At 52.9% G+C, this 26,441-nt stretch overlaps 1 protein-coding gene across 1 annotated transcript in view; it reads right to left on the bottom strand.

Moving 5' to 3' along the window:
- pcsk5a (proprotein convertase subtilisin/kexin type 5a) overlaps positions 1 to 26,441 on the bottom strand; it is a gene marked incomplete at both ends in the record, with an annotated part of 41,010 nt that continues 14,569 nt past the window's right edge. Inside the window, 23 exons of the mRNA XM_080521907.1 lie at positions 1 to 464; positions 1,500 to 1,713; positions 4,819 to 4,919; positions 6,054 to 6,271; positions 6,948 to 7,119; positions 7,197 to 7,436; positions 8,168 to 8,770; positions 9,783 to 9,901; positions 12,607 to 12,772; positions 13,177 to 13,260; positions 15,207 to 15,407; positions 15,741 to 15,883; positions 16,065 to 16,107; positions 16,701 to 16,769; positions 16,850 to 17,050; positions 19,050 to 19,186; positions 19,800 to 19,941; positions 21,560 to 21,639; positions 21,787 to 21,925; positions 24,836 to 24,939; positions 25,019 to 25,103; positions 25,182 to 25,372; positions 25,548 to 25,650. Of these exons, the coding sequence (XP_080378033.1) occupies positions 1 to 464; positions 1,500 to 1,713; positions 4,819 to 4,919; positions 6,054 to 6,271; positions 6,948 to 7,119; positions 7,197 to 7,436; positions 8,168 to 8,770; positions 9,783 to 9,901; positions 12,607 to 12,772; positions 13,177 to 13,260; positions 15,207 to 15,407; positions 15,741 to 15,883; positions 16,065 to 16,107; positions 16,701 to 16,769; positions 16,850 to 17,050; positions 19,050 to 19,186; positions 19,800 to 19,941; positions 21,560 to 21,639; positions 21,787 to 21,925; positions 24,836 to 24,939; positions 25,019 to 25,103; positions 25,182 to 25,372; positions 25,548 to 25,650 (4,019 nt within the window). The remainder of the gene's footprint in view (positions 465 to 1,499; positions 1,714 to 4,818; positions 4,920 to 6,053; positions 6,272 to 6,947; positions 7,120 to 7,196; positions 7,437 to 8,167; positions 8,771 to 9,782; positions 9,902 to 12,606; positions 12,773 to 13,176; positions 13,261 to 15,206; positions 15,408 to 15,740; positions 15,884 to 16,064; positions 16,108 to 16,700; positions 16,770 to 16,849; positions 17,051 to 19,049; positions 19,187 to 19,799; positions 19,942 to 21,559; positions 21,640 to 21,786; positions 21,926 to 24,835; positions 24,940 to 25,018; positions 25,104 to 25,181; positions 25,373 to 25,547; positions 25,651 to 26,441) is intronic.

The raw sequence follows: 26,441 nt of genomic DNA, 5'->3' as shown, positions 1-26,441 counted from the left end.
TCAGCGGAAGGCGTAGCTCTCGTCGTCGTACTCCAGCTCGTCCCCGTCGTCGTCGCCGCCCAGCTGTCCGTAGCGGAACTTCCTGTACACAGTGCCGTCCTGGCCCATGTACACGATGTCCTCGTCGTCCTCGTCCTCGTCGTCTTTGTCCTTGTTCCCCCGCCGCTCGCCGAGGTCGACCAGCTGAGCCTCCTGGAAGGAGGAGCCGGCCCGGCCGCCGTACGGCGCAGAAGAGGCGGAGCTATAGCCACTGTGCCTCCCGCCGCCGGAGCCCAGCTTCTCGTAGCCACGCGGCGGCAGGTCGGACGGCCGGTTCTTGGAGCGCGAGTGTCGGACGAGGAAAACGACGGCCACCAGGACGAGCACCAGCAACACGCAGGCCACGATGAAGACGGCCATGTTGCCTCGGTCTTCCTCTTCCTCCTGGATCCTGGACGGCAGCTTGGTACCGAGGACGCACTCGCCTGCAGCTGCACAGGAAACACGTTGAGACTGCAGGCTTTGGACAATGATGTAGCTCTCATGTCTGGCCACTAGGGGGCACAGTTGTTTGTTTTAGTAATGAACGCACACACGTGCAGCAGAGAACGATCCGCTCTACACATTACCTCCAACCTTCACTCTTTCAACTGCATTGCGTGGGAAATATTTTCACTGCATTTTGGATTTATTCGGAAACAGTTTGCCATTAATGTTCCAAAATAAAAGTGATTGGTCCTGGAATGATGACAAATCTGTTTGAAACTTTCACGCACTTCGGGTGAATAGTTTGTGCGAAAATGTGGTAAAATGCATACAAACCAATGAATGAATAATCTAGAGCTACACTCGGTAGAGCGTGTGATTCCCCAACACCACATTTGTTTGTGGAACCAAGTTAGCATCACTAGCATGATAGCCATTAGCTGATATTGATGCTAACTAGTCTGTCCGTTCGCTACATCACTGTGAAACTCTAAGCAGCTCCATGGCAACAGACGCTGATCTCCTTTGATCTATTCCATGAGGAGCCTCTCATCCACTTTGTATGGGTCAGATTTTAATGGTTTTAAAGATTTATTCTGAAATGTTTAGTCGTTAACGTCCTAGAATCTAATGACTGATCCTTGATGACGACAAATCATCCCTGAAGATTTCATGGAATTCAGGTGTGTACTGAGTAGTTTTTCCAAAGATTTCCGAAGACATACATACAAACCAAATAATAATATAAATACAATAATTAATTAATGAATTAATGCTGCAAGCAGCATTGATCGGGACGTCGCCCTCTCATGGTCTCTGTTCCTTTAAATACTGATCAAAAATACATTTTGAATGTTTTAACATTTTGAAATGCATTTTGAAAGCCCACTAAACTCTAATGTAGCTTATTCCTGAAATCAGCTTTTGGTGTAATGTTTAATAAACAAGGACTTTTATTTTGAAGTTTGGGGCTGACTGTAAAAAGTGGTTGAAGCCGATAAAAGTAAGCGTGTTGAGTTGAAACGTCCGCCGACCTCGAGTCTCAGTGCAGTTACAACAGTCCTGCTGCTCCATCCGGCCCTCCTCTTCCTCCTCTTCCTCCTCTTCCTCCTCGCCGCCGCAGCAGAGCAGACAGCGCCCCCCGGCTTCCAGGATGGCTCCGGCAGGACACATGGTGCAGTTGGAGGGGCCGGACCCCCAACACTCCAGACAGGAGCCGTGGCAGTCCTCACAGGAGTGACCAGAACCCTGCAGAGTGACCAGAACGCTACAGAGTGACCGGAACCCTGCAGAATGACCAGAACCCTACAGAGTGACCGGAACCTTGCAGAGTGACCAGAACCCTACAGAGTGACCGGAACCCTATACAGTGACAAGAACCCTGCAGAGTGACTGGTGTGAAAAAAACAATGGAGTGACCGGAACCCTGCAGAGTGACCAGAACCCTACAGAGTGACCGGAACCTTGCAGAATGACCAGAACCCTACAGAGTGACCGGAACCCTATACAGTGACAAGAACCCTGCAGAGTGACTGGTGTGAAAAAAACAGTGGAGTGACCGGAACCCTGCAGAGTGACCGGAACCCTACAGAGTGACCGGAACCCTGCAGAATGACCAGAACCCTACAGAGTGACCGGAACCCTGTAGAATGACCGGAACTCTATACAGTGACCAGAACCCTGCAGAATGACCGGAACTCTATACAGTGACCAGAACTCTGCAGAGTGACCAGAACCCTACAGAGTGACCAGAACCCTACAGAGAGACCGGAACCCTACAGAGTGACCAGAACCCTGTAGAATGACCGGAACTCTATACAGTGACCAGAACCCTGCAGAGTGACCAGAACCCTGCAGAATGACCGGAACTCTATACAGTGACCAGAACCCTGCAGAATGACCGGAACTCTATACAGTGACCAGAACCCTACAGAGTGACCAGAACCCTACAGAGAGACCGGAACCCTATAGAGTGACTGGAACCTTGCAGAATGACCAGAACCCTACAGAGTGACCGGAACCCTATACAGTGACAAGAACCCTGCAGAGTGACTGGTGTGAAAAAAACAATGGAGTGACCGGAACCCTGCAGAATGACCGGAACCCTATAGAGTGACCGGAACCTTGCAGAATGACCAGAACCCTACAGAGTGACCGGAACCCTATAGAGTGACCGGAACCCTGCAGAATGACCAGAACCCTACAGAGTGACCGGAACCCTATAGAGTGACCGGAACCCTGCAGAATGACCAGAACCCTACAGAGTGACCGGAACCTTGCAGAATGACCAGAACCCTACAGAGTGACCGGAACCCTATAGAGTGACCGGAACCCTGCAGAATGACCAGAACCCTACAGAGTGACCGGAACCCTATAGAGTGACCGGAACCCTGCAGAATGACCAGAACCCTACAGAGTGACCGGAACCTTGCAGAATGACCAGAACCCTACAGAGTGACCGGAACCCTATACAGTGACAAGAAACCTGCAGAGTGACTGGTGTGAAAAAAACAGTGGAGTGACCGGAACCCTGCAGAGTGACCGGAACCCTATAGAGTGACCGGAACCCTGCAGAATGACCAGAACCCTACAGAGTGACCAGAACCCTGTAGAATGACCGGAACTCTATACAGTGACCAGAACCCTGCAGAATGACCGGAACTCTATACAGTGACCAGAACTCTGCAGAGTGACCAGAACCCTACAGGGTGACCAGAACCCTACAGAGTGACCAGAACCCTACAGAGAGACCGGAACCCTATAGAGTGACCGGAACCCTGCAGAATGACCAGAACCCTACAGAGTGACCAGAACCCTGTAGAATGACCGGAACTCTATACAGTGACCAGAACCCTGCAGAGTGACCAGAACCCTACAGAGTGACCAGAACCCTACAGAATGACCAGAACTCTATACAGTGACCAGAACCCTACAGAATGACCAGAACTCTATACAGTGACCAGAACCCTGCAGAATGACCGGAACTCTATACAGTGACCAGAACCCTACTGAGTGACCAGAACCCTACAGAGTGACCAGAACCCTACAGAGAGACCGGAACCCTATAGAGTGACCGGAACCCTGCAGAATGACCAGAACCCTACAGAGTGACCGGAACCCTATACAGTGACAAGAACCCTGCAGAGTGACTGGTGTGAAAAAAAACAATGGAGTGACCGGAACCCTGCAGAGTGACCGGAACCCTATAGAGTGACCGGAACCCTGCAGAATGACCAGAACCCTACAGAGTGACCAGAACCCTGTAGAATGACCGGAACTCTATACAGTGACCAGAACCCTGCAGAGTGACCGGAACTCTATACAGTGACCAGAACTCTGCAGAGTGACCAGAACCCTACAGAGTGACCAGAACCCTACAGAGAGACCGGAACCCTATAGAGTGACCGGAACCCTGCAGAATGACCAGAACCCTACAGAGTGACCAGAACCCTGTAGAATGACCGGAACTCTATACAGTGACCAGAACCCTGCAGAGTGACCAGAACCCTACAGAATGACCAGAACTCTATACAGTGACCAGAACCCTACAGAATGACCAGAACTCTATACAGTGACCAGAACCCTGCAGAATGACCAGAACTCTATACAGTGACCAGAACCCTGCAGAGGTTGCGCCGAGTCACCGGCGTGAAAAACATTGGGGAACTGATCAAACTGAGAGGTGAAGGGGCGGCGCCCTCAGAGCCCTCGAAGCATTTTGGGTGTCCATTTCCATGACAGCGATACTCGGACTCACTGAAAACATATTTGGAAATGAACTGAGCTCTGTCGCCATGGAAACGGGTGAGAACAACACTTTCTGGAGGTGCTCCATCCTGAGTTGAAGCAGAAGCAACACAACTGCAACAATTCTTTGCTCAACTGTTTCAGGGTTTGGGTGGAAACAGATATTGTGAAACTTCTCACTTGAAATTGCTTCAGAACTTGTTTAGACGCCAAATTTTCCTCCTTTGTTTGAGAAAAGCTTCACCTTTGCACACCAAAGGCACTGAAACAATGTAGTGAGCATGCCAGGCCACCTGGTGGCGCTGTTGGTTGGTTTTTGTAATGAGACTCCACAGAAAACAAAACGCTGCAAACATTAAAACGATCGAGGGATGCCGACATTCGTATGGACAGAAGAGGAGCTGGATGTTGTTAGCCACGCCCCCACGGAGGCCGCCATGTTTGTTATTATGTCACATGAACAGAAGGGGTATTTACTGGGCCATTTTGCAGTTTGGAGGATTCTGGAGCTCTTGGTCTTCACTTCCTTCAACAACCAAAGGACCTGGACTTTGTACTCCGGACATTTCACATCTTTACAAGTTGACGGAGTTTCTGTCTTCCTACCTTGACTGCAGGAAACTGTCCCACGTCACACATGGACTCACAGCGGCGCTCCGACAGCTGGAACCCTGGGTAGCAGGAGTCGCATGACTCAGAGACGCCTCCTGCAGGGATAGAGGACACACCTGTTAGCCTGGTCCTCTGGTCCTCATGTCTTCTGGTCCTCGTGTCCCGGGGCTTTGACATTAAACTAAGACCAGAATCTGGTGAAACAGGTCAAAGCATCCAGAACTACAATTATTCTATTATTCTATTCCTTCATTCTCTTTACACTGGGATCCTCTGGAGTTACGAGGAAGTCACATGAGGAATTCCAGAGATATAGAGAGAAGATTCTAGAGAGAAGGTTCTACAGAGAAGGTTCTTGAGAGAAGGTTCTACAGAGAAGGTTCTACAGAGAAGGTTCTTGAGATAAAGTTTTAGAGAGAAGGTTCTCATCGCCACGGTCTCCTTCGCCAAGGTCTCGTCGCCAAGGTCTCGTCACCAAGGTCTCGTCGCCAAGGTCTTGTCACCAAGGTCTTGTCGCCAAGGTCTCGTCGCCATGGTCTCGTCGCCAAGGTCTCGTCGCCAAGGTCTCGTCACCAAAGTCTCGTCGCCAAGGTCTCCTCGCCAAGGTCTCGTCACCAAAGTCTCGTCGCCATGGTCTCCTCGCCAAGGTCTCCTCGCCAAGGTCTCGTCACCAAAGTCTCGTCGCCAAGGTCTCCTCGCCAAGGTCTCGTCACCAAAGTCTCCTCGCCAAGGTCTCGTCGCCAAAGTCTCGTCGCCAAGGTCTCGTCGCCAAGGTCTCCTCGCCAAGGTCTCGTCACCAAAGTCTCGTCGCCAAGGTCTCCTCGCCAAGGTCTCGTCGCCAAAGTCTCGTCGCCAAGGTCTCGTCACCAAAGTCTCGTCGCCAAGGTCTCCTCGCCAAGGTCTCGTCACCAAAGTCTCGTCGCCATGGTCTCGTCGCCAAGGTCTCCTCGCCAAGGTCTCGTCGCCAAAGTCTCGTCGCCAAGGTCTCCTCGCCAAGGTCTCCTCGCCAAGGTCTCCTCGCCAAAGTCTCGTCGCCAAGGTCTCCTCGCCAAGGTCTCCTCGCCAAGGTCTCGTCGCCAAGATCTCGTCACCAAGGTCTCTTCGCCAAGGTCTCGTCTGGAGCGACTACAGGTCAACACTTTATGTGGATCATCCGACATTGTTCTGTTCAGGACACAACATGATTGTGGGAGGAAGCGGCGCTCCGACGTCAGAGCGGCGTGTCGTACCGGAACACGTCCTGCAGGTGGCGTGGCAGGGCTCGCAGGTTTGGTGCGCGGCGTGGTGGTAGTGCCCGCCCGGGCAGGACGGCAGACAGCGGCCCTCCCGCCGCAGGTAGAGCAGGCCCGGCGCGCAGCTCAGGCAGCCGTCCTCGCCGCCGCCCATGCACTCGCCGCAGCTCGGGTCGCAGCTGTCGCACGTCCTGGAGGCGGCGTTTCCATAGCGACTGATCCACAGACGGTCCGGAGCGGCGAGGGATTAGAGTCAATCACACCAAATGAGATCAGATACCCTCAGAGGAGAAACTCCTAACAGGGTAGACATACATTATTAGAATCACAGAAAGTAAAGAAACATCAGGAGGAGGAAGAGGAAGCTGCTGGGCGGCGACTCAATAACACTGTTTAGTTAGAGAGTTAGTATGTCTGGCCACTAGTGGGTGCTGTTGTTAATTTTACTATTGAAAGCACACACACACAGCAGAGAACATGCTTTTATTTTGACAGTCACTGTAATAACAATCCAGCTTGGTAGTTTTATTTTGACAGTCATCATAATAACAATCCAACTCGGGGGTTTTATTTTGACAGTCACCATAATAACACTCTAACTTGGTAGTTTTATTTTGACAGTCACCGTAATAACACTCTAACTTGGTAGTTTTATTTTGACAGTCACCGTAATAACACTCTAACTTGGTAGTTTTATTTTGACAGTCACCGTAATAACACTCTAACTTGGTGGTTTTATTTTGACAGTCACCGTAATAACACTCTAACTTGGTGGTTTTATTTTGACAGTCAGTGTAACAGCAGCCACTGGTGGCCCAACATGACAACAACAGCATTCAGCGTAGCATCAGGTAAAGGGGGCGGAGCTAACCGTGACGTTGGTCAACCTACCTGGGCTGGCAGCTCTCCACACACTCCTTGGCCTCTCGGAACAGGTGAGCTCTGCAGGTCAGGCACTGGTGGCTCCGCCTCCCGACGCAGGACTGACAGGAAGCGTGGCAGGCGTCGCAGCGCTGGCCGTCCTGGTAGAAACCCGTTGGGCAAACATCCACGCAGGAGCCGTCTGGAGCAGCAAACAGAGGAGGGCGTGAGCGAGCGGCGTGGAGAGCCTCAGGGCGGCGGCGTCTCCAGGTGACTCACTCAGCAGCAGGTGAGCGGCGCTGCAGCTCAGGCACTGGCTCCTCCCGGGACCCCAGCAGCGCTGGCAGTACTTGTGGCAGGCGTGGCACTGCCCGGCGCCGTCGGCGTACTGCTGAGGCGGGCAGCGGCCGGCCGACGGCGCCGGGCAGCGACCCGAGGGGTCCGGCCTCCGGTCCTCCCTGCAGCCGGTGCAGGAGGCGGCGTCCGGCCCCGAGCACGACTGGCAGGAGGCGTGGCAGGCTGCACACACATATACAGGTTCTCCTGTGCTTTGAACTGCTTTAAAGTTTTTAATAACAGAAAACACTTGATTGATCCCAGAAGGAAATGGCCTCAGAATTACTCACCACAATAAAATCCAACAGATACAATAGAAAGTGAAAAGATCCGAGGAGGCAGAATAAAAAGTTATCTGAATCTGCTATTTGTATTATATTTTAACTACTTATCATCCATCATCCATCATCCATCATCCATCATCCATCATCCATCATCCATCATCCATCATCCACCATCATCCATCATCCATCATCCATCATCCATCATCCATCATCATCCATCATCCATCATCCATCATCCACCATCATCCATCATCCATCATCCATCATCCACCATCATCCATCATCCATCATCCACCATCATCCATCATCATCCATCAATCCATCCTCATCCATCATCCATCATCCATCATCCATCATCCATCATCCATCATCCACCATCCATCATCATCCATCATCCACCATCATCCATCATCCATCATCCATCATCCACCATCCATCCATCATCCATCATCATCATATAACAGAAGGTGTGTGAAGGACAGAAAAGTTAAATAAATGCGTTGCAGCTCAGCTGTCATGATATTTTCTTGCAGCTGGTGTCGCTGCAGCAGAACAAACGTCTCCAATCAGCGGCACAAAGTTAGAGCAGAGGACCGTTAGCGCAGGTGAAGGTGTGGTTGGGCGCCGTACCTCTGCAGTCTCCCGTCACGGTGTCCCTGTAGGTCTGTGCACCGCAGGCCGCCAGACACGCCCCGCCCTGCAGCGCTGCCTCCGGGTCTGCGCAGGCGCTGCAGTCGTCGGCGTTGGGCCCGTCGCACAGCGCGCAGTCGGGGTGACAGCGAGAACAGCGGCCTCGCTCTTCGTCCTGGAAGAAGCTCTGGGGACAGTCCGGGACGCAGCGGCCGTCCTGCAGGACGTGGCTCTGGGGACAGTCCGGGACGCAGCGGCCGTCCTGCAGGACGTGGCTCTGGGGACAGTCCGGGACGCAGCGGCCGTCCTGCAGGACGTGGCTCTGGGGACAGTCCGGGACGCAGCGGCCGTCCTGCAGGACGTGGCTCTGGGGACAGTCCGGGACGCAGCGGCCGTCCTGCAGGACGTGGCTCTGGGGACAGTCCGGGACGCAGCGGCCGTCCTGCAGGACGTGGCTCTGGGGACAGTCCGGGACGCAGCGGCCGTCCTGCAGGACGTGGCTCTGGGGACAGTCCGGGACGCAGCGGCCGTCCTGCAGGACGTGGCTCTGGGGACAGTCCGGGACGCAGCGGCCGTCCTGCAGGACGTGCTTGTCCTCGCAGCCTGCACACAGAAGCACTGTTCAAGTCCCAACATGTGACTATGGACCACATGCTTCCAGGTACAGGGACCATTATTACTGCAGGACAACCAGCAGGAAGGACGAGTAGAAAAGAAAATAAGACAAACGAAATAGAGGAAAAATGAAAAAACAAGACAAAAGATGGAAAAGGAAAACAGAAGAAAAATAAAAAGTAAAAAAGGGACGAGCGGCTGCGTGGCTGACCTGAATGTCCAAACGAACATGTCAACAAATACAATGTTTGAATGGGAAGAGCAGAATGTCCACATGAGCCGCATTAGCCACATTAGCTACATTAGCCACATCAGCTACATTAGCCACATTAGCTACAATTGAGGTTCTCCTGTAATGTGAATGCTGGGTTCTCTCCATTGCGTTAATGTTCTCTGGTCCATAAAGGTCGAACTCAATCAAACATGGACAGAATAAAATAATTCTATTCACATAAAAACATAAACATAAAACAACATAAAAAAAAACTGCATGATGATGAACTCTTTGTACGTCAAAGAAATTACCTTTAGTGATTAAACTCAAATGAAAATGTAATAATATCAAGAGGTGTTGAAAAGTTGAAAATGTATTATTGATTTTACATATTGTGGTTGATCTGAATCAAAAAAAGAAAGACGGACACATTCAATGTTGAAATGGAGCCACTAGACCAGGACAACTTCCGTTCAGAGTACGACCTACTTTGTTGTCTACAAACAAAGAGTCATGCAGTGTTTTATTTATATGTTTGTGTTCATAACTATCATAAAGTGTGCAAATGATGTGAAAATAGATCAAACTTCATGAGTGATGCGCCTCCTCAGGATCTGCACATACAGGAAGGAAAACATCAGAGGTATCGTGATGAATATTCCTGTCGGTGTGTGGTTTCATTAGAAACACATAGAACAGCGCCCCTTGTGGCCCGGCACGTTAATGACATCACGTCAGTGTGGGAACGGCCGAGACGTTGTCAACGGGGCTGTAATGGTTCGGTACCTGTGCACTCCCCCGGCGACTCACAGGCCCGGCAGCCCGCCGGAGGACACGCCTCCACGCAGCGCCGGCCGTGAAGCAGCAGCGGCGGGTCGCAGGCCAGGCAGTCGGTGGCGTTCCTCCTGCAGGAGGCGCAGCCGAGCGCACAGCTCCGACACACCTGACCTGCTGGGTAACCCCTGGACACACACACACACACACACACACACACACACACACACACACACACACACACACACACACACACACACACACACACACACACACACACACACACACACACACACACACACACACACACACTTTTTCTCATCCTGTGTTTCCGGGCTGAAGAGTTTTTATTTATTTTTCTCCTGCATTTGAGAAAGATGAAATATGCTCGTCATAACTGGCTCTGAGGTAGAGGAGGACTGACATTTGGCAGAAAACTACTCATTAATTATATATATGCATATATGCTGACCTCACACACTCCTGCTGACCTCACACACTCCTGCTGACCTCACACACTCCTGCTGACCTCACACACTCCTGCTGACCTCACACACACACTCCTGCTGACCTCACACACTCCTGCTGACCTCACACACTCCTGCTGACCTCACACACACACTCCTGCTGACCTCACACACTCCTGCTGACCTCACACACTCCTGCTGACCTCACACACACACTCCTGCTGACCTCACACACTCCTGCTGACCTCACAAACACACCCCTGCTGACCTCACACACACACCCCTGCTGACCTCACACACACACTCCTGCTGACCTCACAAACACACCCCTGCTGACCTCACACACACACCCCTGCTGACCTCACACACACACTCCTGCTGACCTCACACACTCCTGCTGACCTCACACACACACTCCTGCTGACCTCACACACACACTCCTGCTGACCTCACACACACACTCCTGCTGACCTCACACACTCCTGCTGACCTCACACACACATTCCTGCTGACCTCACACACACACTCCTGCTGACCTCACAAACACACTCCTGCTGACCTCACACACTCCTGCTGACCTCACACACTCCTGCTGACCTCACACACTCCTGCTGACCTCACACACACACTCCTGCTGACCTCACACACACATTCCTGCTGACCTCACACACTCCTGCTGACCTCACACACTCCTGCTGACCTCACACACACACTCCTGCTGACCTCACACACTCCTGCTGACCTCACACACACACCCCTGCTGACCTCACACACACACTCCTGCTGACCTCACACACTCCTGCTGACCTCACACACACACTCCTGCTGACCTCACACACTCCTGCTGACCTCACACACACACTCCTGCTGACCTCACAAACACACTCCTGCTGACCTCACACACTCCTGCTGACCTCACAAACACACTCCTGCTGACCTCACAAACACACCCCTGCTGACCTCACACACACACTCCTGCTGACCTCACAAACACACTCCTGCTGACCTCACAAACACACCCCTGCTGACCTCACACACACACTCCTGCTGACCTCACAAACACACTCCTGCTGACCTCACACACTCCTGCTGACCTCACAAACACACTCCTGCTGACCTCACAAACACACCCCTGCTGACCTCACACACACACTCCTGCTGACCTCACACACTCCTGCTGACCTCACAAACACACTCCTGCTGACCTCACAAACACACTCCTGCTGACCTCACACACTCCTGCTGACCTCACAAACACACTCCTGCTGACCTCACACACACACTCCTGCTGACCTCACACACTCCTGCTGACCTCACAAACACACTCCTGCTGACCTCACACACTCCTGCTGACCTCACACACACACTCCTGCTGACCTCACACACTCCTGCTGACCTCACAAACACACTCCTGCTGACCTCACACACTCCTGCTGACCTCACAAACACACTCCTGCTGACCTCACACACACACTCCTGCTGACCTCACACACTCCTGCTGACCTCACAAACACACTCCTGCTGACCTCACACACTCCTGCTGACCTCACACACCCCTGCTGACCTCACACACACACTCCTGCTGACCTCACACACTCCTGCTGACCTCACACACCCCTGCTGACCTCACACACACACTCCTGCTGACCTCACACACACACTCCTGCTGACCTCACACACTCACTCCTGCTGACCTCACACACTCACTCCTGCTGACCTCACACACACACCCCTGCTGACCTCACACACTCCTGCTGACCTCACACACTCCTGCTGACCTCACACACACACTCCTGCTGACCTCACACACTCCTGCTGACCTCACACACTCCTGCTGACCTCACACACACACTCCTGCTGACCTCACACACTCCTGCTGACCTCACACACTCCTGCTGACCTCACACACACACTCCTGCTGACCTCACAAACACACTCCTGCTGACCTCACACACTCCTGCTGACCTCACAAACACACTCCTGCTGACCTCACACACACACCCCTGCTGACCTCACAAACACACTCCTGCTGACCTCACAAACACACTCCTGCTGACCTCACACACACACTCCTGCTGACCTCACAAACACACTCCTGCTGACCTCACAAACACACTCCTGCTGACCTCACACACTCCTGCTGACCTCACAAACACACTCCTGCTGACCTCACACACTCCTGCTGACCTCACACACCCCTGCTGACCTCACACACCCCTGCTGACCTCACACACACACTCCTGCTGACCTCACACACTCCTGCTGACCTCACACACACACTCCTGCTGACCTCACACACACACTCCTGCTGACCTCACACACACACTCCTGCTGACCTCACACACTCCTGCACACACTGGCCGTCCTGCAGCAGCAGCGGCGCCCGGCGGGAGCTCAGGCAGCGGACGCAGCGCTCGCCGTCCACACACTGCAGGCAGCCGGCCGGACACGCCTCACACACTCCTGTCCTCCGGTCTGGGAAGAAGCCGCCTGGACACTGGGACACACACGTCTGCTGGACCGTCAGGAGTCCACCTGGAGGACAAACAGTCATCGCCTCATTATGTCACAATGGAGCACATCCTCAACTCATCATGTACAAACGCCACATTTTTGTTATGACAAAAGGTGGCTGTTCCACTGTTTAAGGAAATGTAATAACTTGTGCACGATGTAATACATCCAGCCCTTCACAGGGTTCTATGTGGAATCATGAGAAAGAAATGTGATCATGCTAGTGACCTGCAGCATAGCAGCGGTGGAAGGCAGGACTCCGCCAGCCTTTCTTTCCCTGTATTGTCTGTGGCACTGAGTGTATTTAATCATTTAACTGCAGTTTGGAATCACAGTTGCAGTAGATCACAAGTTATTACGAAATGCAGCAGATCCTCATTGGACCATTATGACAGGATGTGGAGGACAAAAGGACTGAGACGGACCTTGAGCACACTGGGTGCACTGGTTGTCCTCCGGTCCAGAGCAAGACCAGCAGGACGGGTGGCAGTCCTCACACGGTCCCTCGCCTGGACGCCCAGCGCCATGGAGGGACAGGGACAAACATCCTCATCACTCCTCACAGCAACAAGCAGACTTATTACCAGTGATCTGCCACGTCCATGAGTCCGATCCTTTCGGTTGATGTATCTAGAGAATGGACTGAGTTCCTCCTGACACTTCCTGCTTCATACTCAAATCATCAGAAGCATCGTGAGCTTCCTCAGGCTCCTCAGCAACCTCCGCCACAACTTCAGGCCACGTTTACATGTATTTTAAAATGTCTCTGCATTTGGGCTCATTTCCACATGAAGCAGCTGCGACTCGCCCACAGAGGACAAACTGTGTCTCTGGTGGTCTCGCAGCTCTGAAGCAGCTGCTAGACCAGGATCAATAAAGATTTGTCTTTAAGGGTAGAGGGGAAATGTGGGTTTGGTAGAAACGCAGGTCCGTCTGTGTCTCGCCTCACGTTTCCAATCAACCAATGGCCTTGTCCCTCTGTGATCCTGCCTGTCGTTATGACTTCCACCCTTTTCCCTTGTGTCTGAACTCGTCTTGTTGCTCCCGGGACTTTTTCATAAATAAACTCGTTTTTTATGGACACTGTGGATCCATCCTTTACCAAAACGCTCCATCTCCATGGAAACACACAACTTTCTGAAAGAAGTCCGACTCCACCACATGAAACTTTTGTGGAATGAAAATGATCAAGTGTTTTCAGTTGCAATGTTGTGTAAAGAGAGTAAACGTGGCTCCAGGGAGGTTGAAGGTCAAGAGGACGACGTGATATTAAAACGGTCAATAGCAGAACCTCTGCGCTGTTCATCGTTTCTGAGGTGTTGTTTTCATGTCGTGACCTTGTTACGTTTCCATTATGGAGCCAAACTGCTCATCTGGCGCCGCTTTGTCGTTTCACCCTCGCAAAGATTTAGCAGAAGTGTTGCTTCACTGGAAGTCATCCAGAATAAATCAGACGTCTGCTTTCCATCTGTTCAATTTGTATTTTCAATACATCTTTTTTGACAGTTTTACAGTTTTTTCCCTCAAAGCTGGAGAAAAGCGACTCACTCGCATATAAATGTGGACTTATGGGTTCCGCACCTTTGTTTTTCCTCCGTGGTTGAATTTATCGCTCTGCTTTTTAAGATGAGAACTTATTTGCTGCTTGGCCAGCGGTGAGGTGAGGACTGAATAGATCTGATCTCAGCTTTGAGTAAAGACCGTAAAGCCAACAAATCAATAAAAGCTGTGGCCTTGAAATCACGTCTGCTTTTCATAGGTGTGAAGTTTTCAGAGTAGTGTGATTCTGTCTTCCTTTCAGGGCTCAGTGATTTCCTATGAACTGAGTTGAAGCAGAACTAGTTTCTAACCTCAGCGTTAACCTCTGATCTCCTCACAGCCGCTTTCCAGCAACAACCAAGACGTCTCCCGCCCGCTAATTAGCGTAAGAGCAAGACGGAAGTTCAGCAGTGACGTCAGCAAGCTGCCCAAAAAAACCTTTGTTTGGCCCGACTGTTCATACTCCGATAAGACGCTGCTGACTTCCAGGCCACGCCCCCACCACAGGCCACGCCCCCACAGCAGGCCACACGTTTGTGAAGCAGCGTTTTAACTTTTCAGCTGCAGTTCCTTCCTGTCCTCCTGCTGTCAGAAACTTTCCTCTGAACTTTCATAATAAAAGAGTTTTTGTTCGAAGCCATGTTGGTCTGGTTTCACCTGCAGGAGCTGTGTGATGCGTTCAGGTGCATTACGACATTTTAACAAGCTGCGGCGTCAGACAGTCGTGATGTTAGAAGCTAAATATGATTCAAATATGACTGTTCGTGATTAGAGAGCTGGAACCATGAGCAGAGCTGAAGGTTCAGCAGAGCAGCTGGTTGGACCTGCTGGACGAAGGAAATGACGTCATTTTGTTCAGCAGAACTCTGCTGAACCTTCTTGTCCTCACAGAAGACGAATCCGTCTGAAGTCTCACCGCGGCGGAAGGTCCTGACGGGACAGTCGTCGTGGTCGGACACACACTCGGCGCTGCGCAGCGTCTTGCCATCCTCACACGACAGGCAGTCGGCGTGCCGGGGGCCGCGGCACGTGGCGCAGTCCGGGTGGCACTCCTCGCAGTTGTTCGAGTCTTCGTCCCCGAAGGAGCCGTCGGGACAGACGGAGACGCACTTCCCCTCTGAGGAGCAAGGGACACGTTGATCCATCTTCTGTTTCAGGTGAAGTTCAAATCAAATCAAAATGTATTCATTCCGCCTCTTCAACGGGCCGCAGAGCGATCGCAGTGCTGCAGTGCCTAAAGGCAAGGCAGCAAGTCCAGGAGGCAGTGAAATAAAACAATCCCAAACAAACAGCAACAAAACAGCACGAAACTAGAGCTGCACTCGGTAGAGCATCGCGAGATAGCTGGCTTGATGATGTCAAATCATCGAGTGAGGGGTGCCAAGGTCAACCAAGGTCAACCAAGGTCAACCAAGGTCAACCCCCCCCCCCGAGCAGGCGTCGGGTTCACCTGAGAGGAAGAGGTCCGTCTCACACCAGTAGCACTCGTGTTCGTCACAACTCATACAGTCGTGGTCACACAGCGCGCACGCCATCTCGCTCTCCAGGGGGTACGTCTTCGCCGGGCAGTACTTGTAGCAGCCGTCCTGGAACCTGACGGCAGAGGCAGCAGCTCAGAGCTTCTCACACACACACACACACACACACACACACACACACACACACACACACACACACACACACACTGCAAACCGAGGATGTTAAACGAGTGGCGAGGGAGAGCAGAGGGTGGAGGGTCACACAAGATGGCGGCAGCGCCGGGCGCCGGCCTTACTTGTAGAAGCCGTCGATGCAGGAGGGGCAGAGCCGGGGGTTATCTGGTGAGAGCAGAGTACACTCTCTCAATGTGGATGTGGTCTGGGGGAGAGCTTACTGTGGGGGGAGAGCTCGCTATGGGGGGAGGGGGGGAGAGCTTGCTATGGGGGGAGAGATTTCTATGGGGGGAGAGCTCGCTCTTGGGGGAGAGCTCGCTATGGAGGAGAGATCGCTATGGGGGAGAGCTCGCTATGGGGGGAGAGATTTCTATGGGGGGAGAGCTCTCTATGGGGGGAGAGCTCGCTATGGAGGAGAGATCGCTATGGAAGAGAGATCTCTATGGGGGGAGTGCTCGTTATGGGGGGAGAGCTCGCTATGGAGGAGAGATCGCTATGGAAGAGAGATCTCTATGGGGGGAGTGCTCGTTATGGGGGGAGAGCTCCCTATGGGGGGAGAGCTCGCTATGGGGGAGAGATTGCTATGCAATGCCCTGGGTGTGGTCTGGGAGGAGAACTCGCTATGCCCTGGGTGTGGTCTGGGAGGAGAGCTCTCTATGCCCTGGGTGTGGTCTGGGAGGAGAACTCGCTATGCCCCAGGGCGGCGCTCCTTCTGGAGACAACCATAACTTATCGCAGGCGACCAATCGGTGACTTACACAGGACACACTTCCTGCAGCCCTCCTGGCACGCCATGCAGTCGTGGTACTCCGGATCCTCCACCTCCCCTGATGGGAGACAAGACTCGGGATGAGACAGACAAGGCGGGACACCTCAAGGTGGGGGTGGACAGGCGAGATGGTTTTACCTTCGCCACACTCCAGCTTGGCGCAGCGCCCGTCGGAGACGTAGTACAGGGGGTCGCAGCGCAGGCAGCGGTTGGCGTTGGTGCAGACGCGGCAGTGCTCTGAGCACAGCTCGCAGCGGCGCGCCGCCGTGTGGTAGGACGCCTCAGGGCAGGCGTCCAAACATCGGCCGGCGTGCAGGTAGCGCTCCACGCCAAACTTATCTGGACGGGACACAACATGGCCACACAGTCTGGTCACGTGACGCCACAGTCTGGTCGCGTGGCGACACAGTCTGGTCACGTGACGACACAGTCTGGTCGCGTGGCGCCACAGTCTGGTCTGGTCACGTGGCGCCGCAGTCTGGTCACGTGACGCCACAGTCTGGTCACGTGACGACACAGTCTGGTCTGGTCGCGTGACGCCGCAGTCTGGTCACGTGACGCCACAGTCTGGTCACGTGACGACACAGTCTGGTCTGGTCGCGTGACGACACAGTCTGGTCGCGTGACGACACAGTCTGGTCACGTGACGCCGCAGTCTGGTCACGTGATGCCGCAGTCTGGTCTGGTCGCGTGGCGACACAGTCTGGTCGCGTGACGCCACAGTCTGGTCGCGTGACGACACAGTCTGGTCACGTGACGCCGCAGTCTGGTCTGGTCGCGTGGCGACACAGTCTGGTCGCGTGACGACACAGTCTGGTCACGTGACGACACAGTCTGGTCGCGTGGCGCCACAGTCTGGTCGCGTGGCGACACAGTCTAATCGCGTGACGACACAGTCTGGTCACGTGACGACACAGTCTGGTCTGGTCGCGTGACGACACAGTCTGGTCGCGTGACGACACAGTCTAATCACGTGACGACACAGTCTGGTCACGTGACGACACAGTCTGGTCGCGTGACGACGCAGTCTGGTCACGTGACGCCGCAGTCTGGTCACGTGACGCCGCAGTCTGGTCACGTGATGCCGCAGTCTGGTCTGGTCGCGTGGCGACACAGTCTGGTCGCGTGACGCCACAGTCTGGTCGCGTGACGCCGCAGTCTGGTCACGTGATGCCGCAGTCTGGTCTGGTCGCGTGGCGACACAGTCTGGTCGCGTGACGCCACAGTCTGGTCGCGTGACGACACAGTCTGGTCACGTGACGCCGCAGTCTGGTCTGGTCGCGTGGCGACACAGTCTGGTCGCGTGACGACACAGTCTGGTCACGTGACGACACAGTCTGGTCGCGTGGCGCCACAGTCTGGTCGCGTGGCGACACAGTCTAATCGCGTGACGACACAGTCTGGTCACGTGACGACACAGTCTGGTCTGGTCGCGTGACGACACAGTCTGGTCGCGTGACGACACAGTCTAATCACGTGACGACACAGTCTGGTCACGTGACGACACAGTCTGGTCGCGTGACGACGCAGTCTGGTCACGTGACGCCGCAGTCTGGTCACGTGACGCCGCAGTCTGGTCTGGTCGCGTGGCGACACAGTCTAATCACGTGACGACACAGTCTGGTCGCGTGACGACACAGTCTGGTCACGTGACGCCGCAGTCTGGTCTGGTCGCGTGGCGACACAGTCTGGTCGCGTGACGACACAGTCTGGTCGCGTGGCGCCACAGTCTGGTCACGTGACGCCGCAGTCTGGTCTGGTCGCGTGGCGACACAGTCTAATCACGTGACGACACAGTCTGGTCACGTGACGCCACGTCTGGTCACGTGACGACACAGTCTGGTCACGTGACGACACAGTCTAATCACGTGACGACACAGTCTAGTCTGGTCACGTGACGCCAAAGTCTGGTCACGTGGCGCCACAGTCTGGTCACGTGGCGCCACAGTCTGGTCACGTGGCGCCACAGTCTGGTCACGTGACGTCGGTCGGTTTTGTTTGCTGCTGCATGATTTATGTTTCCTGGTGTTTCCGGCATTCGGACCAAACTTAACATTATTGGGTGTCTGTTTCCACGACAACGGTGACAACGCTTTAGCAAACTTTATGAAAACTTCTCCCAAGGGGGACATCTTTTTAAAACTTTCTGACTCTGTCTCCATGGAAACAGGGAAAACATAGTAGTGGTAGTACTAGTATTGGTTGTAGTAGTAGTGGTAGTACTAGTAGTGGCAGTACTGGTGGTGGGGGGGGCACTACCAGAAGCCACACATCTGTTCCCACTCACTGACGGTGTCACATGACTAAAGGTCAACACAACATGTGGTTTCAGCCTCACCAGTGTTGCAGCTGGTGCAGTTGGTAGCTCCGCCCTCCACACATGACGCACAGGTGTGGTCACACAGGTGACAGCGGCCCTCCGACTTGAACTTGCCCTCGGCGCACGCCGCCACGCAGTGGCCGCCATCCAGCGCTCTGCCAACACCATGACAACTTAAGAATCGCTGAATCAGCATATAGATTAGGGTTAGACGATGGCCTGGGTTAGGCCATGGTCTAGCCCTAATCCTACTGATGACCTGATTACATAGAACCCACACCTGATGGCCTGATTACATAGAACCCACACCTGATTACCTGATTACATAGAACCCACACCTGATGGCCTGATTACATAGAACCCACACCTGATTACCTGATTACATAGAACCCACACCTGATGGCCTGATTACATAGAACCCACACCTGATTACCTGATTACATAGAACCCACACCTGATGGCCTGATTACATAGAACCCACACCTGATTACCTGATTACATAGAACCCACACCTGATGGCCTGATTACATAGAACCCACACCTGATTACCTGATTACATAGAACCCACACCTGATGGCCTGATTACATAGAACCCACACCTGATTACCTGATTACATAGAACCCACACCTGATGGCCTGATTACATAGAACCCACACCTGATGACTTGATTACATAGAACCCACACCTGATTACCTGATTACATAGACCCACACCTGATGATCTGATTACATAGAACCCTGTGTGCGTAATGATCTGGTCTGACTCACCGCGAAGAACCACAGCTGATGCAGTCCTGGTTCCCAGGCCCGGAACACTTGTGACATGTTGCATCACACGGCTGGCACTTCCTGTCTGAGTCCTGGAACTCTCCTGACAACCAGCACTTCAACTTCAGCTTCATTGATACAACTCAAGAGAACAGAGCTTTTAACAGAGAACCAACAGATCCAGACCCGAACTGCAACCTGGGAGCCCAATAACTCATGAACCCAGGAACCCAGGAACCATGGAATCCTGGAATCCTGGAATCCTGGAACCCAGTAACTCAGTAAACCAGGAACAAAGAAACCCAAGAATGTATGAACCCAGAAACCCAGGAACCCAGGAACCCAGGAAGCAAGGAACCAAAGAACCAAGGAACCAAGGAACTAAGGAACCAAGGAACCAAGGAACCAAGGAACCAAGGAAAGGTTTCATTGGAAAAGACTGACTGATGGAGGTTCAGACTGATGGAGGTTTAGACTGATGGAGGTTTAGACTGATGGAGGTTCAGACTGATGGAGGTTCACTGATGGAGGTTCAGACTGATGGAGGTTCAGACTGATGGAGGTTTAGACTGATGGAGGTTTAGACTGATGGAGATTCACTGATGGAGGTTTAGACTGATGGAGGTTCACTGATGGAGGTTTAGACTGATGAAGGTTTAGACTGATGGAGGTTCAGACTGATGGAGGTTCAGACTGATGGAGATTCACTGATGGAGGTTTAGACTGATGGAGGTTCACTGATGGAGGTTTAGACTGATGGAGGTTTAGACTGATGGAGGTCCACTGATGGAGGTTTAGACTGATGGAGGTTTAGACTGATGGAGGTTCACTGATGGAGGTTTAGACTGATGGAGGTTTAGACTGATGGAGGTTCACTGATGGAGGTTCAGACTGATGGACATTCACTGATGGAGGTTCAGACTGATGGAGGTTTAGACTGATGGAGGTTTAGACTGATGGAGGTTAAGACTGATGGAGGTTCACTGATGGAGGTTTAGACTGATGGAGGTTCACTGATGGAGGTTTAGACTGATGAAGGTTTAGACTGATGGAGGTTCACTGATGGAGGTTTAGACTGATGGAGGTTTAGACTGATGGAGGTTCACTGATGGAGGTTTAGACTGATGAAGGTTTAGACTGATGGAGGTTCAGACTGATGGAGGTTCAGACTGATGGAGATTCACTGATGGAGGTTTAGACTGATGGAGGTTCACTGATGGAGGTTTAGACTGATGGAGATTCACTGATGGAGGTTTAGACTGATGGAGGTTCACTGATGGAGGTTTAGACTGATGGAGGTTTAGACTGATGGAGGTCCACTGATGGAGGTTTAGACTGATGGAGGTTTAGACTGATGGAGGTTCACTGATGGAGGTTTAGACTGATGGAGGTTTAGACTGATGGAGGTTCACCGATGGAGGTTCAGACTGATGGACATTCACTGATGGAGGTTCAGACTGATGGAGGTTCACTGATGGAGGTTCACTGATGGAGGTTCAGACTGATGGAGATTCACTGATGGAGGTTCAGATTGATGGAGGTTTACTGATGGAGGTTACAGTTACTCTGTTACTCGCCACCTCTGAGGAGATAAATGTATTAATGAAGCGGTGGTAACTGAGGAGGGCGGGGCTTATATCATTGAAGCGGTGGTAACAGGGGAGGGGGCGGGGCTTATATCATTGAAGCAGTGGTAACAGGGGAGGGGGCGGGGCTTATATCATTGAAGCGGTGGTAACAGGGGAGGGGGCGGGGCTAACCATCAGTGCAGGTGGAGGAAACCACACAGCATCTGTCCTGCAGGGTGTAGCCGCTGGAACAGCTGCTGCAGTTCACCTGGCTGGGCCCCACACAGGTGAGACAGCTGGCGTCACACCTGAGGAGCGCACACACACACACACACACACACACACACACACACACAAAGCTTTACATTAGTCAGCAGGTATACGACCTGCCCACACCTGAACACCTCCGCTGAGCTCACCGCCGACAGGCTCCACCCCCGGGGGATAAGTCCGTGTTCGGCTGGGTGGTGTAGAAGCCGGCGCTGCAAAAGGACACACACCTCCACTCCTCCGTCAGGTAGCCGTCTGCACATCGCTGGCACGAGCCGGCGCCGGCGCCTTAAAACCAACACACACCTCAACACTTCTGACACCAACACACACCTCAACACTTCTGAACACCAACACACACTCAACACTTCTGAACACCAACACACACCTCAACACTTCTGAACACCAACACACACCTCAACACTTCTGAACACCAACACACACCTCAACACTTCTGAACACCGACACACACCTCAACACTTCTGAACAGCGACACACACCTCAACACTTCTGAACACCAACACACACCTCAACACTTCTGAACACCGACACACACCTCAACACTTCTGAACAGCGACACACACCTCAACACTTCTGAACACCAACACACACCTCAACACTTCTGAACACCAACACACACCTCAACACTTCTGAACACCGACACACACCTCAACACTTCTGAACACCTACACACACCTCAACACTTCTGAAGACCGACACACACCTCAACACTTCTGAACACCAACACACACCTCAACACTTCTGAACACCGACACACACCTCAACACTTCTGAACACCGACACACACCTCAACACTTCTGAACACCGACACACACCTCAACACTTCTGAACAGCGACACACACCTCAACACTTCTGAACACCAACACACACCTCAACACTTCTGAACACCAACACACACCTCAACACTTCTGAACACCAACACACACCTCAACACTTCTGAACACCGACACACACCTCAACACTTCTGAACACCTACACACACCTCAACACTTCTGAAGACCGACACACACCTCAACACTTCTGAACACCAACACACACCTCAACACTTCTGAACACCGACACACACCTCAACACTTCTGAACACCGACACACACCTCAACACTTCTGAACACCTACACACACCTCAACACTTCTGAACACCGACACACACCTCAACACTTCTGAACACCGACACACACCTCAACACTTCTGAACACCTACACACACCTCAACACTTCTGAACACCAACACACACCTCAACACTTCTGAACACCGACACACACCTCAACACTTCTGAACACCAACACACACCTCAACACTTCTGAACACCAACACACACCTCAACACTTCTGAACACCAACACACACCTCAACACTTCTGAACACCAACACACACCTCAACACTTCTGAACACCGACACACACCTCAACACTTCTGAACACCGACACACACCTCAACACTTCTGAACACCAACACACACCTCAACACTTCTGAACACCGACACACACCTCAACACTTCTGAACACCAACACACACCTCAACACTTCTGAACACCAACACACACCTCAACACTTCTGAACACCAACACACACCTCAACACTTCTGAACACCAACACACACCTCAACACTTCTGAACACCAACACACACCTCAACACTTCTGAACACCAACACACACCTCAACACTTCTGAACACCAACACACACCTCAACACTTCTGAACACCGACACACACCTCAACACTTCTGAACAGCGACACACACCTCAACACTTCTGAACACCAACACACACCTCAACACTTCTGAACACCGACACACACCTCAACACTTCTGAACAGCGACACACACCTCAACACTTCTGAACACCAACACACACCTCAACACTTCTGAACACCAACACACACCTCAACACTTCTGAACACCGACACACACCTCAACACTTCTGAACACCTACACACACCTCAACACTTCTGAAGACCGACACACACCTCAACACTTCTGAACACCAACACACACCTCAACACTTCTGAACACCGACACACACCTCAACACTTCTGAACACCGACACACACCTCAACACTTCTGAACACCTACACACACCTCAACACTTCTGAACACCAACACACACCTCAACACTTCTGAACACCGACACACACCTCAACACTTCTGAACACCAACACACACCTCAACACTTCTGAACACCAAACACACACCTCAACACTTCTGAACACCGACACACACCTCAACACTTCTGAACACCGACACACACCTCAACACTTCTGAACACCAACACACACCTCAACACTTCTGAACACCGACACACACCTCAACACTTCTGAACACCAACACACACCTCAACACTTCTGAACACCAACACACACCTCAACACTTCTGAACACCAACACACACCTCAACACTTCTGAACACCAACACACACCTCAGGAGAAACCGACACACACCTCAACACTTCTGAACACCAACACACACCTCAACACTTCTGAACACCAACACACACCTCAACACTTCTGAACACCGACACAAACCTCAACACTTCTGAACACCGACACACACCTCAACACTTCTGAACACCGACACACACCTCAACACTTCTGAACACCAACACACACCTCAGGAGAAACCGACACACACCTCAACACTTCATAACACCGACACACATCTCAACACTTCTGAACACCAACACACACCTCAGGAGAAACCGACACACACCTCAGGAGAAACCAACACACACCTCAGGAGAAACCAACACACACCTCAGGAGAAACCAACACACCACCTCAGTAGAAACCAACACACACCTCAGGAGAAACCACACACACCTCAACACTTCTGAACACCAACACACACTTCAGGAGAAACCAACACACACCTCAGTAGAAACCAACACACACCTCAGGAGAAACCAACACACACCTCAGGAAGAAACCAACACACACCTCAGGAGAAGCCGACACACACCTCAGGAGAAGCCGACACACACCTCAGGAGAAACCAACACACACCTCAAGAGAAGCCGACACACACCTCAGGAGAAACCGACACACACCTCAGGAGAAACCAACACACACCTCAGGAGAAACCAACACACACCTCAGGAGAAACCAACACACACCTCAGGAGAAACCAACACACACCTCAGGAGAAACCAACACACACCTCAGGAGAAGCCGACACACACTTCTACCTGCACAGGTGGCGCAGGCCTTGTGACACAGCTTGCAGGAGTCGTCCTCGACGTCGTGGTAGAATCCGGGATCGCAGCTCCGCTGGCACCGGTTACCATGGAGACTGGAGGGGGCGGAGGGGGCGGGGTTAATCAACGCTACCTGGGCAGGTAAGTTGAGCGCCCTGGGAGAGTGACACTCACCTGGAGCCTGCTGGGCAGCGGGTGCAGATGTTGAAGGAGGTGCACTGCAAGCAGCTGTCGCTGCACTTCCTGCACATGTTGGCGTCTGAGAGGAACCAAAGGACAGACCGGTCAGAGCCCTGGATCTGGGTCCCGCCTGGACAGGAAGGCCTCCGTCTCCCACCGTGGTCCAGGTACGAGTCGTTCCCGCAGGCGGGGGTGCAGACGTGGGCCCCCTCCACCAGGTGGTGCCCCGGCTGGCAGGAAGTGCACTGGTCGCTCCGACTCCCTGTGCAGCTCTCGCAGGACGAGTAGCACCTCTTGCAACGCCGGCGGTCGGCCCAGAACCCCCGGGGGCACGCTGACACACACAACCTGAAGATTGATCAAATATCACACAACCATTCAAAATGGACATAAAACACCTGCTAATGTAAGTTGAGTCTTCAAACTTGTCTTTGCGTGGGGAGATCTCTGTGTTTTCATCACGTTTCAGGTTCTGACCGTACCAGACTACAGCAGCAGCCTTGCTCTCCTCCTGCTCTCTCACCTCGTGTTGTTCTTCAACTTGACGAAGAGGTGTGAACACGTGATGCACTGCTGCGGGCCACGCCCCTCGCAACCATCAGCACTGCATTCTGGGTCGCAGGGTCCTGCAGAGTCACAGCACTGTCATGGCCACCGAGAGAGAGGGGGGAGAGGGAGAGAGGGGGCGAGAGAGAGGGAGAGAGGGGGAGAGGGAGAGAGGGGGCGAGAGAGAGAGGGGGAGAGAGAGAGGGAGAGAGGGGAGAGGGAGAGAGGGGGTGAGAGAGAGGGGGAGAGAGAGAGGGAGAGAGGGGGAGAGGGAGAGAGGGGGTGAGAGAGAGAGGGGGAGAGAGAGAGGGAGAGAGGGGGAGAGGGAGAGAGGGGGAGAGGGAGAGAGGGGGCGAGAGAGAGAGAGGGAGAGAGGGAGAGGGGAGAGAGGGGAGAGAGAGGGGGGGGAGAGAGGAGGGGGAGAGGGAGAGAGGGGGAGAGAGAGAGGGAGAGAGGGAGAGAGGGAGAGAGAGAGAGAGAGAGAGGGGGAGAGAGAGAGGGAGAGAGGGAGAGAGGGGGAGAGAGAGAGAGGGGAGAGAGAGAGGGAGAGAGGGAGAGAGGGAGAGAGAGAGAGGGAGAGAGGGAGAGAGAGAGAGGAGAGAGGGGAGAGAGAGAGGAGAGAGGGAGAGAGGGAGAGAGAGAGAGGGGAGAGAGAGAGGGAGAGAGGGAGAGAGAGAGAGGGGGAGAGAGAGAGGGAGAGAGGGAGAGGGAGAGAGAGAGAGAGAGAGAGGGGGAGGGAGAGAGGGGAGAGAGAGAGAGAGAGAGGGGGAGAGGGGTAGAGAGAGACACAGACAGGCTGGACACCATGGTTCTCACCACTGTACTCCTCAGCAACTTCCTCTGGAAGCTCAACAGCCGGACCTTCAGCCGA

The sequence above is a fragment of the Blennius ocellaris genome (assembly GCF_963422515.1).
Source record: "Blennius ocellaris genome assembly, contig: SCAFFOLD_234, whole genome shotgun sequence".
NCBI classification, from domain to species: Eukaryota; Metazoa; Chordata; class Actinopteri; order Blenniiformes; family Blenniidae; genus Blennius; species Blennius ocellaris.
The sequence above is the reverse complement of the archived record's forward strand: the minus strand, read 5'-3'. Positions and strand labels throughout refer to the sequence as shown.